The sequence below is a fragment of the Balaenoptera musculus genome, chromosome 5, assembly GCF_009873245.2.
Source record: "Balaenoptera musculus isolate JJ_BM4_2016_0621 chromosome 5, mBalMus1.pri.v3, whole genome shotgun sequence".
NCBI lineage: Eukaryota > Metazoa > Chordata > Mammalia > Artiodactyla > Balaenopteridae > Balaenoptera > Balaenoptera musculus.
Window position 1 is genome coordinate 97,977,004 of NC_045789.1, and position 13,081 is coordinate 97,990,084.

Consider the following 13,081-nt stretch of genomic DNA (forward strand, 5'->3'; position numbering starts at 1 on the left):
GTATACATATATTAAACACACACACATACACACACCCTCAAATGAAAAATTCTAATACTTCCTTTTTATATGCTTTAAATAAAGCATTGCTCCCTCTGGTTTGGTACACTCTTTTCATATTTTTTTCATTATCTACATTTCACCTTTACTTTGAAATCTAATTAGAAAAAAAAAAAAATGCTTCATAGGAAGCCTGGTAAAATCCACTCAGAATGTGGTCATTACCAACCTTGAGTAACTCCAATCTCTGCTCAGATCCTATGGGTAGGACAGTCATTCCTGACCTCACTCCCAAATCTCAATGCATGCCTCATAAAAGCCTAAGAATAAGATCATACAAATGTAGAAAATACCCTTAGATCCAGATCCCAAGAAAGCAACAGAATCATTCCTTACCTACATCTAATAAAAGCCATCAATCTACTTTAGTTTCCAGGAAAATTAATCAAGTTAACTAACTCTTAATTCAGGATCTCATCATAATTTTTTCACCTAATAATTATTTATAACTTTTAAAACTTTTATCCAATTAATGACTAGAAAATATATTAAGAAACACCAAGAAACATAGACTACCAAAAAGTTTATTTCAAGTAAAGTAGAACCACAAAGAAAGACAAAAAAACACAAAAGGCTAAACCAAAGTCATTAATCATCTGGTAAGATAATGTATTATCGTAAAATTACTTCAATAAAACTGGTACTAACTGATATATGCAATTAATGTTAAAATCAAGTTGCACTAATGGTCACAAAACTTTAAACTGTAAAAGGGTTTACTAACAAAAATAATATTAAGAATAACAAATGGGCAATCAAACATCATCAGTGGGAGTATAAACTGGCATAAAACTTAAAAATAAGTTGCAATATACATCTAGAGCCTCAAAAACAAATGTATTAAGTCTATTCTATGGAAATAAACTCACTGAGTTTTATTTAAAAATTGAAATACCTAAATGTCCAACTGTAGGGGAATGGTTATACAAACTATTTTACATGTGTGTAAATAATTTTAAAAGTTCTAAACAAATAATGATAAAAAATTATTGTGGAAAAATGTTTAATCATTCAGCCAATAATTTATTGAGCCCCTTCTATTTGCTTGGCACTAAAACAGATGCTGATTAAAAATAAAGCAAAAACAGAAGTGGTCATTGCTCCCATGACACACTATCATGTGAAAAGTTCTATACACTGAAAAAAAACAAAAAAAACCAAAACTGACTGAATCAAAAATAAATGAGAAAGGTGCTCAAATTAAAAACGAATATGGTTCCTTAACAAGCTTTACCAAAGTAACCTACTATTGACTATAGTGTTAGGGAGGCTTCACTAAGGAGGTAAGCGGACTAGGGGTTACAGAGACTTCCAGCTGAACACGGAGGACTGAACACAGTGCTCATCTCTGCTGCTTTCTGAAACCACTAAAATGACAGCACATTAGAACAAAGAGAATGGGAACAGATCACAGAAGAATCATATCAACACTTTCAAAAGCTGTGAACATGAATGGGTGAGTGGTAGCTGACTTTGGAGACCAGAAATCACTGAAAGCACTGAAAGCAAAACTGGTGTGTGCCTGGGGAAGATTATCAACAAACAAGCCATTTACTATAGCAGAAACCTGGAAAGGTTCAGAAATAAGAAGCTCTGGTTATTACTGAGAGTAGATATGAGTAGAACTGAAAACAGGAAGGCTGATGACTGCTTGTCAGTTTCTACATGAACCAGAGAGACACGCAGCCCCTTCTTTGGCTCTTCTAAGAAGGCTAGTAGGCAGGCCTACAGCTCCCAGGCAGAAGAATGAAGACATACAACCAGGTTCATTCCACAGACCAAAAGAAAAGACGTGAGTACAGACACTGTGTTAGTTCCATGATTGGCTTACAGTAATGCTCACTAGATTATAAGCCCTAACTACATACACAGTTTCCAATCACCATTTTTGTCTTATCTTTAAAAATGAACGGACAGCAAAGGATCATAAGATATTTGACGACAGCCTCCAGCATGAGAAAACAAACAAATAGAAAAGAGGAACTTAAAAGAAGCATAGACAATACAAGGAAATGGAAAAATAATCTTCAAAACTATAATACAGTGTTTAAAGATAAATACTCCAGAGAAATAAGATCAAAGAATAAAAATAGGAAAGTTTTCAGAATTTTTTTAAAGAGGGTCTTAAAAGTTGTTCAGAGAAAAATTTTAAAATAAAAAAATTATTAGAAGGGTTGAAAATAAGAGATGAGGAAACCTTTCCAAAAGCAAAACAACAGATAAAGCAATGGAAATTAGAAAAGCAAATGATGAGTATAGGAGGCTTAATATTTCAAGAACAGGAGTTTCAGAAAGAGGTAACATAAAAAATAGAAAGGAAGAAATTATCAAAGAAATATGGAAAATTTCCAAGAACTGAAGGAAATTAATCTCTTAAATAGGAGGGCTCAATGAATGTGCGGTGCAAGAAATAAAACAATGAAATGGAAGGAAGGAAGGAAGGAAGGAAAGATGGAAGAAAGGAAAGAAGACAGGGGAAGAAGACAGATAGGTAAACCCTTCCCCACCACCATACATTGGAAAGACCCGCATTCGTCATTACAAAATTTCAGAACCACAGGCATGAAAATATTCTAAAAGCTTCCAGTAAAAAAAAGCAAAAATTAAAAAACAGAAAACAAGACAATCAATCATACAAATGAGCAGGTTTTATAATGGTATTATATTTACAGTAGCCCTGGAAGTAATGAAGCATTACTTTCAATATTCTAAATTACTAATATATAATTCCACATCAGCCTATCATCTTATGTAGGTAGAATAAACATGTTTTCGTACATACAAGTCTCAAAATTTATATCCCATCTGAAGGAAGGTTCTGTAAGACAGGCCCAATAAAACAAAGGCATAAACCATTAAGAAAGCACATGGAGATCAGGACATGAGTTCCAAAGGACAAAGGAATTCCTGGGATTAGGAAAGTCCCAAAATGACAGTTACGGTGGGCTACAAGGATACCTACAACAGCAGGAAGAAAAAAAATCAATCTAAATGACTATTTGATGTTTTTACATGTATTGAGAGCAGCTTCAGTGTTCTATAAATATATTTTGGGATGAATTAGTGACTAGTACTTAGAAAACTAACCAAACAAACCAAAAGAGACGATGATTAATTCCAGGAAAAAGAAAGTTATATGAAAAAGAAAGTGTTATAGTACAGAACATATGAAGTGCACCTATGAATAATATTTGCATTATCATAGTAAATATACCCTCTAATTTAAACAAAAGTGGTCCTAAAATAATTTTGAGAGGACAGAGCAGGGAAAATGTTGGGGTATGGGTAAGTTAAAGTAGATAGTCAAAAGATAATACCTAAAATGTAGGAAATATAAAGCATACACCACTTAATATTTACAAATAATTACATGAAGAATTGGTAAAATAAAGTTGAAAGTGGCTACACCTAGGAAACAGGAATCAGAAGTAAACAGAGAAGAATGAGGGAAAAGACTTCTATTTTTAGCTCTGTAAGTCTTATGGCACTATTTCACTTTTTAATCTATGTATATATTTTTTTCTTAACTAATTTTTTAAAAGCTAACCCAGTTGGAGGGAAGGTAAACATTGGAATATCTCAAATATCTTATGCTTACATATTTAAAAAGAAAAGACTAGAAAAATTTTACATCAAAAATATCAAACGTGGTTATTTTAGCTTGTGGAACTATTGATGATTTCAAAACTTTTTTTTCCCGAGTTTTTCCAAATTTCTTTTAATGAATACATACTACTTTTTGTAATAAGAAAAACATTTTCAAAAGGATAAAGTCCTATACTCTGGAGGGAAAAACCTTCATTAGAGATTCTCAGATCCTTTTCAAATACCATAAGCAGCTAAAATTCATAGGCCTAGTTATCCCATATACTTGCTTTTATCACTGCAAATTCTATATAAAAAGTATTCTTTTTGTTTTTATTTTCAATTTAAAAATAAGAGTTATAAGCCCATGTTTAAAGTTCTAAGAAAGATGCTTTGTGTGAATAACAAGCTTTTAATGAACACATATATGCCCTGAATAAATAAATGTGATTTTTAAGAAAATTCATTGTCATTTCTGTGTGATGGGTTTTAGTTTTTAAAAAAGAAACTGCAGTCTGATGTAACTCAGATCATTTAGTTGAATATTCAAAGATGCTTGGAAGAAATAACAACTCAACTATACTCTGAATTTAATAATATTTTTGCTAATTAAGACACATATTTAAAAAGAAATAAAAATTTAAAATCTCTATCCATGATACCGTATTTCAAATAAGTCTTCTAAAACAAGAACTCTTACAGCCACACTTTCAAAATTTCCTTTTCAATCTGCAGGCATTACGACAGAAGGTAAACTCTTGTAAATCGTACTTTCCTTAAAATGAACTAAATTCTGAGTAGTTGGGGGTAAAGGTATCAGGTATGTCACAACAGTGATCAACTCTTAAAGTCAGAATACATATAATAAAATGTATATGGCTTCTATATAAATATAATTTATTCCAAAGATAATGATTTTTTCTCTTTATCAAAGGCCAGTGATCTACAGGAAAAAGAAAAAAAAAATCAATGAAGTAAAGGGAAAAGAATATGTAAATTCTACTTGCTCCTTTTTAAAATAAAAGGAAACATTTTATTTAAAAACTGAAAGCATACATAGCAATCCATCCTTAATTATCTTTTTTTGAAGACATTCTAATGAAATGATTTTTGTCTATACTTTTTTTGGCACTTGTGAAAATTTTGACTCAGGAACCACAAGTGGCTAAAGAAAAGCAAAACTGGTTCTGAGAAATGCATGTCTCTCTCTGTCAGAGTGAATAAGCTAGGGCAGTTTAAGAGGAGCCATGTAACTACTTTGGCATGGATATTACTGGTATCAGTTTTATTATTCACTCTGCTGTATTTTAATAAATTCCACTAAAATTTTAAAAATTCTTCACAGATCTCCTTGATCTTGTTCTCCTATATGAGAGTTTCTCAAAGTGTACTCGTTACATAGTCTGCAATGCACAATCTCTAGGAGCAGGGCCCTGAAACCTGCCCGTTAAACATGCTCTCCAAGTTTGAGAACCTCTGTCCAGCTTAGAAGTTCTTAAGTTCAAAACGTAAGTTCTCACACCAGACGTTTAGAAATTTATACAAGTTATTTTGTGACTCTGTATTTCAATTTTATATAAGGCAGGCGAAGAGAATCAGAGGGAAAAGAGAAGTGTCTTCTTCGAAGAAATGCAGCAAGAATTTACTTGGTACTACCAGGACCACTTAGCACCTTATAGAAGTCATTCCTTATTTTCTCAGGGGTTATTTTCCTTAAAATAAGCAGAGATTTTTACTTCAGGAGTCTTAGGAGTTTAGCAGTCAAGTAATAAAAATGATGCTAGATATATAAAAACACATAATAAATAAAAACATTTTAAAGGCATCCACTTCTAAAATATGTTGGTATTGTAAAATCACGCTCTAAATCCTTTTTCCTGAATTCCCCTGAATTGTTCAGGGAACATTAGTAAAGGCATTGTGACTTGCTGAGACAGATTCTCCTAAGATTGTTATATAAGCTACATTTTTTCCTACTGTTCTCAAATGATCTTTTATGCGCTTAAATTAAATTTTTTGTTTGCCCTTATGCTTTGGAGGAGGGGGTAAGCAATTTTTGGTAAAAAATGCTTACACAGTAAGACCTTTTTTGTAAATTGCTGAGGGCAGAGAGGGAAGAGAGATTAACAATAATCACTGTCTTGTTCTTTTGTTTAAAGGGGAATGAACTGACCCACACATACATAAAAAGATCACAGATTATTTAAAATAGGTATGCAAACACAAAACTGCAAAATCACAGAACTGCGCTTGGCAAAGCATGATTTACTTTAACCATTAAAAGAATTTATATTTGTCCTTTCTTTGAAAAGGAAAATATTTGTCAAAAATCAAGACAGTCATCAGAAAATAGGATGTTCATGGTGAGAAACCACTGCAGAATAAATAAAACAGATCAGTCAGTGCCACTCGTACTCAGGAAAGTATAAAACAGTGTGTTACTGTTCACAGTACAGAGGAAAAGGCAGCAGCCTCCCCCCAACTCCCCCCAACCCTTGGACTGGCTGAGCGGCGTTATACCCAACCAGCATCAGGCAGCCCTGAACAATCTATGCCAGGACTAGTCTGCTTTCAGTTCCTCAGTTGTGATGAGCTCTTAAATACAACCTGGTCCCTTTGTCTAGTTGACACTTTCCCCCCAATATATTTTCATCTTTGTGCTGCTCAGGTTTCAGGTCTCAGCTTTCTTTACTCCATAGCTACGTTAGGTACCTCCACCTATTACCTCCCTGAACACTTTATAACCTCTCTCCACACTATTTCTAACACTTGTAGCTATATCTATACATAATCTGCATGTACTGCATGTATACATCATGTTATATTAGTATATTCTATGTATCTATGTATATTACACATATAAGGTCTCTCTTTCCCCCTTAGGCTGTACATTCCACATTCCACAAGAACAGAGACCACGTCTGTTTCACATAATGCACAGCAGGGTCTTGGACACTGCCTGGTACAAAAGTAGAATAAAAGGAACAAAAGTGGAATAAAATACATTCAGAGCCCCATCTTTGGTTGCCATCACTTCACATCTTTAGAGCCTTGACAAGGCCCTTCCACCTGCTATGCCAGACTATAAAGACCTTAACATTAAACAATGACCTACTGACTTGTAAAAACCATCAGGCTTGCATTCTGGGCTTACGTGGGGGTGGGAGGGTCCTTCTGTTAGTATAATTAGTCAGTTATCAGTCATGCCAGCAACCTGCCATAGACTTTCTTTGGATTCCGGAGAGCTGCTTGATCGCTTTTCTGTCTATCAACATTAACTCTCACCTGAAGTACTTTCTCTTTTCCTTTAGAGAAGCAGAACCAAATGCAAATTTAGTTTTTGCCTTTCATCTCTGTGGAAGGCAGCCTCCATGACGGCCTCCGCTGATCCCTGCCTCCTAGTAGCCACAGCTCTTGAGTAGCTGACTCCTCCCCAGCTGAGCAGGGCTGGCCTATGTCGCTAGCAGGATGTCATGGAAATGATGGTGTGAGACTTCTGAAGCTGAATCATTGAAGACACTGGGGCATTCGCCTTGCGCTTTATCATTTGCTCCAGGGGGAATCCAGCACCATGCTCTGAGGACACTACAGCAGTCCCGTGGAGAGGTCCACGTGATGAACTGAGTTCTCCTGCCAACAGCCTGCACTAACTTGCCAGCCACATAAGTAAGCCATCTTGAAAAAGGATTCTCCAGCCCTTAGTCAAGCCTTCAGATGACTGTAGCCTCACTGATATCCTGACTGCTACCTCCTGAGATCCTCACCAGAACCAACCAGCCAAAGTGCTTCTGAATTCTAACCCACAGAAACTGCATGTGACAATAAATGTTTATTGCTGCTTTAAGCTACTAAATTTGGGGGTAATTTGTTATGCAGCAATAGATAACTAATATAATCTTTCATCACTCAAGTTCACACAGAAAATTTTCTAGAAACTTTCACCATTAACACAAAGGGAAATAAGAAATTCATTTTTATTTTTGGTTTTTCAAGTTTACCCCACAACTCCCTTCTCCTTGTTCATTAGATCCCATAAAGAAAGACAAAGCAAATGGTTGGTTTTTTTGAAAATATTTTAGAAGGATAAAATAAGATTCATTCTGTTTTTTAGAAAAAAGAAAAGAATTTCCTTATATTAAATAGAGAATAGAATTTTCTGAAAGGGATGAAAAGATAAGAGAGATGGGATAGAGGCTGAAGTGATGACCTGAAGATCAGGAATGGAAGGGAGGAGAAACAAATTCAGGGATTGGTTTCGCCTATTTGTCATAACCTTGCTTTTGCAGATTTTACTGAGGCCCAGCACAAAGAAGATCTGTAATGATCAGAGTGCGGGGAGGAAGATACACAGTATGATATCCCAGAAGGCAGGGAAATTTGTACTAGTAATAAAAGAAAAAACCAAGTGGAAGCACTTGGTATCAAGATAATTTTTAAAAGGTATATGATGGCAATTTGGCAGAAGTACCAGTCTTATTTCTTAATTCTATGTGGAGAAGCATTCTCAAAATGTTTTTTTCTTTTATTTTTTTTCTCTGTTCCCTGTCATAATAAGTGTGGAACATAAAATACTCCAATTAGAAACAGAGATTTGTCACCATGATTCCTAAAGGTGGTGATAAGCATGTTTTTCCCCTTTCCACATCCAAAGATAATTTTTCTAACAAAAGAATTTTGAATTAACTTGAGTTTTTTAATTATTAAATTCCTCTTAGCCTTATGCTGCTTCCATTTTCTTTTTCAAATTCTTCTTTCTAGGTTTCCCTCCACTTTTATTATAAAACAGGCTAGAAAAAAAGAAAAACTGAGATAATTAATAGTGAGATAATAAATGTTTTCTCTTAACATGTTCAAAGGGCTTTTTTAAGGAAGACTGGGAGAAACAACAATGAAAAAGTTTTAATTATTCACTGGTAACAGTTAATACTGACTTTATCTTGTATTACAATTTCTAAGGGTTTTCTATCTACAGAAGGCAAGGAAATAAACAGAGGGAAATTCTTCATAATCACAAGCTGCTTGCCGGTTTCTATTCTTAAACAGTGGATCCAAGACAAATGCCGCTGGAACTGTTGGGATAACAGTGAAAAAAAAACAAGCCCTCAACTACAGATACTCAAAAAACTAGGCTGAATATTAGTTAGAAGCAACCGCTCTCAAAAAAACGAAAAACAAAAATCAAAATATAACTATCATTATTAGTTTGTGAGCAGAATTAACATTATCACACATCATTGACAATCACCAATGATCCCTTGAGCTTCTCTAACAATAAAGGAAATAGAAAGAAAAACTCCTTCACAAGCAAAATCCAGAATCAGAACAAAAATGTTTAGATATCTGATCAATATTGCCAACTCAGCCAGAGCCATCATCTTGCGGCCAACTCTGAAGTTCTAGAGTGTTTAGGCTAACTCTTGTAAGGTATTCTTGGCTTTACAGAATTAAAAACGGAAAGATTACAAAGTAACCCGTGGTTTTGATTCAATGAGAGATGCTGAGCCAGAACCAACCAGTTAAGCTGCTCCTGAATTCCCGACCCCCAGAAACTGTGTGAGGTAATAAACGTTTATTGTTGTTTTAAGCTGCTAAGTTTTGGGATTGTTTATTAGGCAGCAACAGACAACTAATATCTCTCATCACAAGTTCACATAGTTTGCTAGATTTTCACCATTAATGTAAAAGGCAAGGAGATACTTTTTATGAAGAAATATAAAATAATTACTAACATGTAATGTGCAGACAAATGAAAACAAGTATGTTAACGGAATTTCTTCAGATACAGTTAACTGTAACTGTGATGAGACTGATAGTGTAAGATTAGTGGGGCTGATTCTTTTTCCTAATTTGCTCCAACTTTTACGAATAGCTTCTCTACCTTGAAACACTTTCAAATCCCTATGATATGACATGTAGAAGAAAAACGACAAGGGAAGTTAACCTAGAACAATTTTAGGATGGAATTACTGCAAACTGCGAATGCAAGTATTCCAAGAAAGTTATTATTATTTTTTAAGATTTCTGTATTTGAAAGAATTCTAGAATAGTGACTATAACACCTTTAGATCCATTCTTCATCCTTTGGTGAACAGACGAGCATCTTTAAACAGTGGCTTTTTCTTAAACAACAAGTCAAGAGACGTAAGGTTTACATTTCTCTCTGTATAAATTGACATAAAGCTACATAAGGAAAAAGTGTGACCTTTCATAAAAACAAGGGTTCTTATTAACAAACAGAATTTTATAGATGAGATAGGTGTTACTTAGTGCTCATTTTCATGTGAAAAATGATAAGCAGACAAAGTGGTGGATAATATAAGAAAATAAAAATCACTTACCCTTAAGAGGATCATGCTCTGCTCTCATAATATCAATAAGGGAATTTTCCAGAGAGTGCATATTCAAACTGTCATACATTCTACTTCGATCCTAGAAGAGAAGAAAAAAAAGAATATAATATATGCAATTTTTTCAGAAAGTGATGATTAAATACTATCTAAATCTTCTTCATAAAATAGGACATCTGACTAATATAATATTACTAGTCAGTTTGCATCCCAAGACAATACCAATACCTAAGGATCTCATGAGCTACAATACCTCTTGTACTGGAGGACAATATATTTCATACATTTATCTCCAAAATCACATATCAAAAGCAATCTTATTTCATTGGCAGTATTAATGCAATATAGTAAAATAATTTCTGTTGCTATCATTCTCAACTTATAAACATTTCTGAAATGTTATATGCACAGAAAGCATTTTTAGTTGTTATTTAACTTTTAAACTTTTCACATATATCTAGGAATTCAGACACTGGCACTTGAAAAATAAATATTTGAGGTGAAAGGGCTTAATTCCATAGTGCACCATACTTTAAACATCTATCAAACATCATATGTTATTTGATTTAATAGTCAGAATTTCATAATGAATGCATAAACATCTTAAATAGTAAAAATCAAAAACATTAAATACCAATATTGGAACCAAGACTAACATCTAGAATACTTATATTTAAATCTTGCTCTCTGAAATCCTCACATATAGGCCTCTGCATTTCTAAATCTTCCCTCCCCTCTACCCACCCCTGCAAAAAAGGAAGGTGGGGAGAAAAGGGTGAAAGAATTCTCATTGCAGCAAGTCTCCTATATCATCAAGTCTCAGAACGAAGTCTTGTGTGTAGTTGCAAGTTTTCTTTGCTGAATGTTATATCCCTCAACTTGCTTACTAGAAGGAATTTGATTCTTTAATGCTCATGAATATACACTGTATTCTGCTCAATATACACTCAATATACTTGAACAAATACATACATAGGGGACCATTACAGCAAGCCCTGGCCTGTGCTCCTCAAATCACCAAGCAGTCTACTCCCAAAATATGTCAGTGCCAGCCCCCACTCATTTAGGTATGTGCGTGTATGTGTGCTTGTGCAGTGTATGTAAATGAAGGAGAGGCAGGGCAGGCCATTTTTAACTCTCAAAAAATGATTAACATAGAAAAAGGAAAGGGAAGAACCGGAAAAGTGGAAAAAACGTTTCCACAGAAATGAGAATGAGGCACTTCTTAACCTGGGTCTCTGAGCTTCAAGAAGGACCACGAAATCTGTGAGAGTATATATAATGTTCTGTACATGCATGTACCCATATTTTTTTTCTGAAAAGGTTTATGGCTTTCATTAGTTTTCCAAAGGAGTCCACAATCTGAAGATGATCCAGAACCGGTCTTTTAGAAAGCTGAGGAAAAACATAAGAAGCTTTCCTGAGAATATGTTAATTTTTTATTCTACTTTGATGTTTAAATCAGGGTTGGGAGCTTTTAAAAGCTAGGGGGACAGAATCACTACTGTAGACTAAACAAGTTGCTGTCAAAGAATTTGAAAGTGTGAAAAAAGTAACAGTGAATGGAAAGACTACTAGACTTGGAGGATCTTACTGGAGTTTTATCACTAATTACCTACATTAGTACCCCTTACTTATTTTTACTTAAAGACTCCTGAGATATAACACACCCATCAGTAATAGGTGTTCACTAGAACAATGATCTTGACTGGTGAGGGAGGCACAGAGAATCACTGAGCTATAACAGTGGTTCCCAAACTTGAGTATGCTTCAGAAACATCTGGAAGGCTTGTTAAACAAACAGGTTGCTGGGACTCATCAACAGTCTGATTCAATAAGTTTGGAGTAGCCCCTGAGCATTTGTATTTCCAGTAAGTACCCAGGTGATACTGAGACTACTGGTCCCAAGACCATACTTTAAGAAGCACTGAGCTTCTTAACCTGAAGCTACTAAACCTTTTTAGGCTCTGTGCCATCTTCTAGAAAATAAAATAATCATGTCGAACTAGCCGATGCCTAAAGTCCACTTTAAGAATAATAGAAATAATAGAAAAGCAAAAGACTCAAAGTGGTATATAATAAATAAAACCGGAATAGAGAAGAGCAAAAATGAGCAAATATGTCCACCTTTGTGTTTCTACTGTACTTGTTCATAGCTAATTTGTTGGTTTTCCTGCCTCTGCCACTACACTTCTAAGCTAATTAGGGGTAGGGACCTTCTAATTATGGAATATAGCTAGCTCTCAAATGTTTGTTGAATGAATAGTACTTTATCTTTACCATAAAAACTTTGCAAAAATGTTTAAGTTTAGCTCAGTGAGGGCAAAGACTGCACTTTTAAATGGTAATTATAAAGGACTATAAAGCCTTCTCAGAATCCTCCATGGAATAGGTACTCAAATGTTAAGTAACTAAACTGAGACAAGTATCAGATATTAATGTGACCTTGCTATCAACTTGAATTTCCAACCACACAATGAAAGATTAAGTACTACTATATTCAAAGCTCCAAAATGTACTTAAAATAGAATTTAGGGGCTTCCCTCGTGGTGCCGTGGTTAAGAATCCACCTGCCAATGCAGGGGACTCGGGTTTGAGCCCAGGTCCGGGAAGATCCCACATGCCGTGGAGCAACTGAGCCCGTGCGCCACAACTACTGAGCCTGCGCTCTAGAGCCCGCGAGCCACAACTACTGAGCCGGTGCACCACAATTACTGAAGCCCATGCGCCTAGAGCTGGTGCTCCGCAACAAGAGAAGCCACCGCAATGAGAAGCCCGCACACCGCAACAAAGAGTATCCCCTGCTCGCTGCAACTAGAGAAAGCCTGCATGCAGCAACGAAGACCCAACGCAGCCAAAAAAATAAAATAAATAAAAAATATTTTTGAAAAATAGAATTTAAAAAGTAAACTGTCATGACAAAAACTGTTCATGTAATGGAGCAAAAATAATCTCAAAAGGTATGCTGTATCATATAGGTTCTAAGATGGAGTATATTCTAGATACTTTATATTCTATTTAACTTAAAATTCTTACAAAGAAAATGTGTTATGGTTCAGAGCTATCTTCTCAGGGCTGATATTTTCTGA

General features: G+C 34.9%; 1 protein-coding gene across 9 annotated transcripts in view; it reads right to left on the reverse strand.

The window, feature by feature from the left end:
• Window positions 1-13,081, reverse strand: part of CPEB2 (cytoplasmic polyadenylation element binding protein 2) — a 63,944-nt gene that overhangs the window by 39,405 nt on the left and 11,458 nt on the right. For all 9 annotated transcript variants that reach the window (XM_036852289.1, XM_036852295.1, XM_036852293.1 and 6 more), the window contains one exon: window positions 9,984-10,074. In XM_036852289.1, coding sequence (XP_036708184.1) covers window positions 9,984-10,074 — 91 coding nt within the window. The remainder of the gene's footprint in view (window positions 1-9,983; window positions 10,075-13,081) is intronic.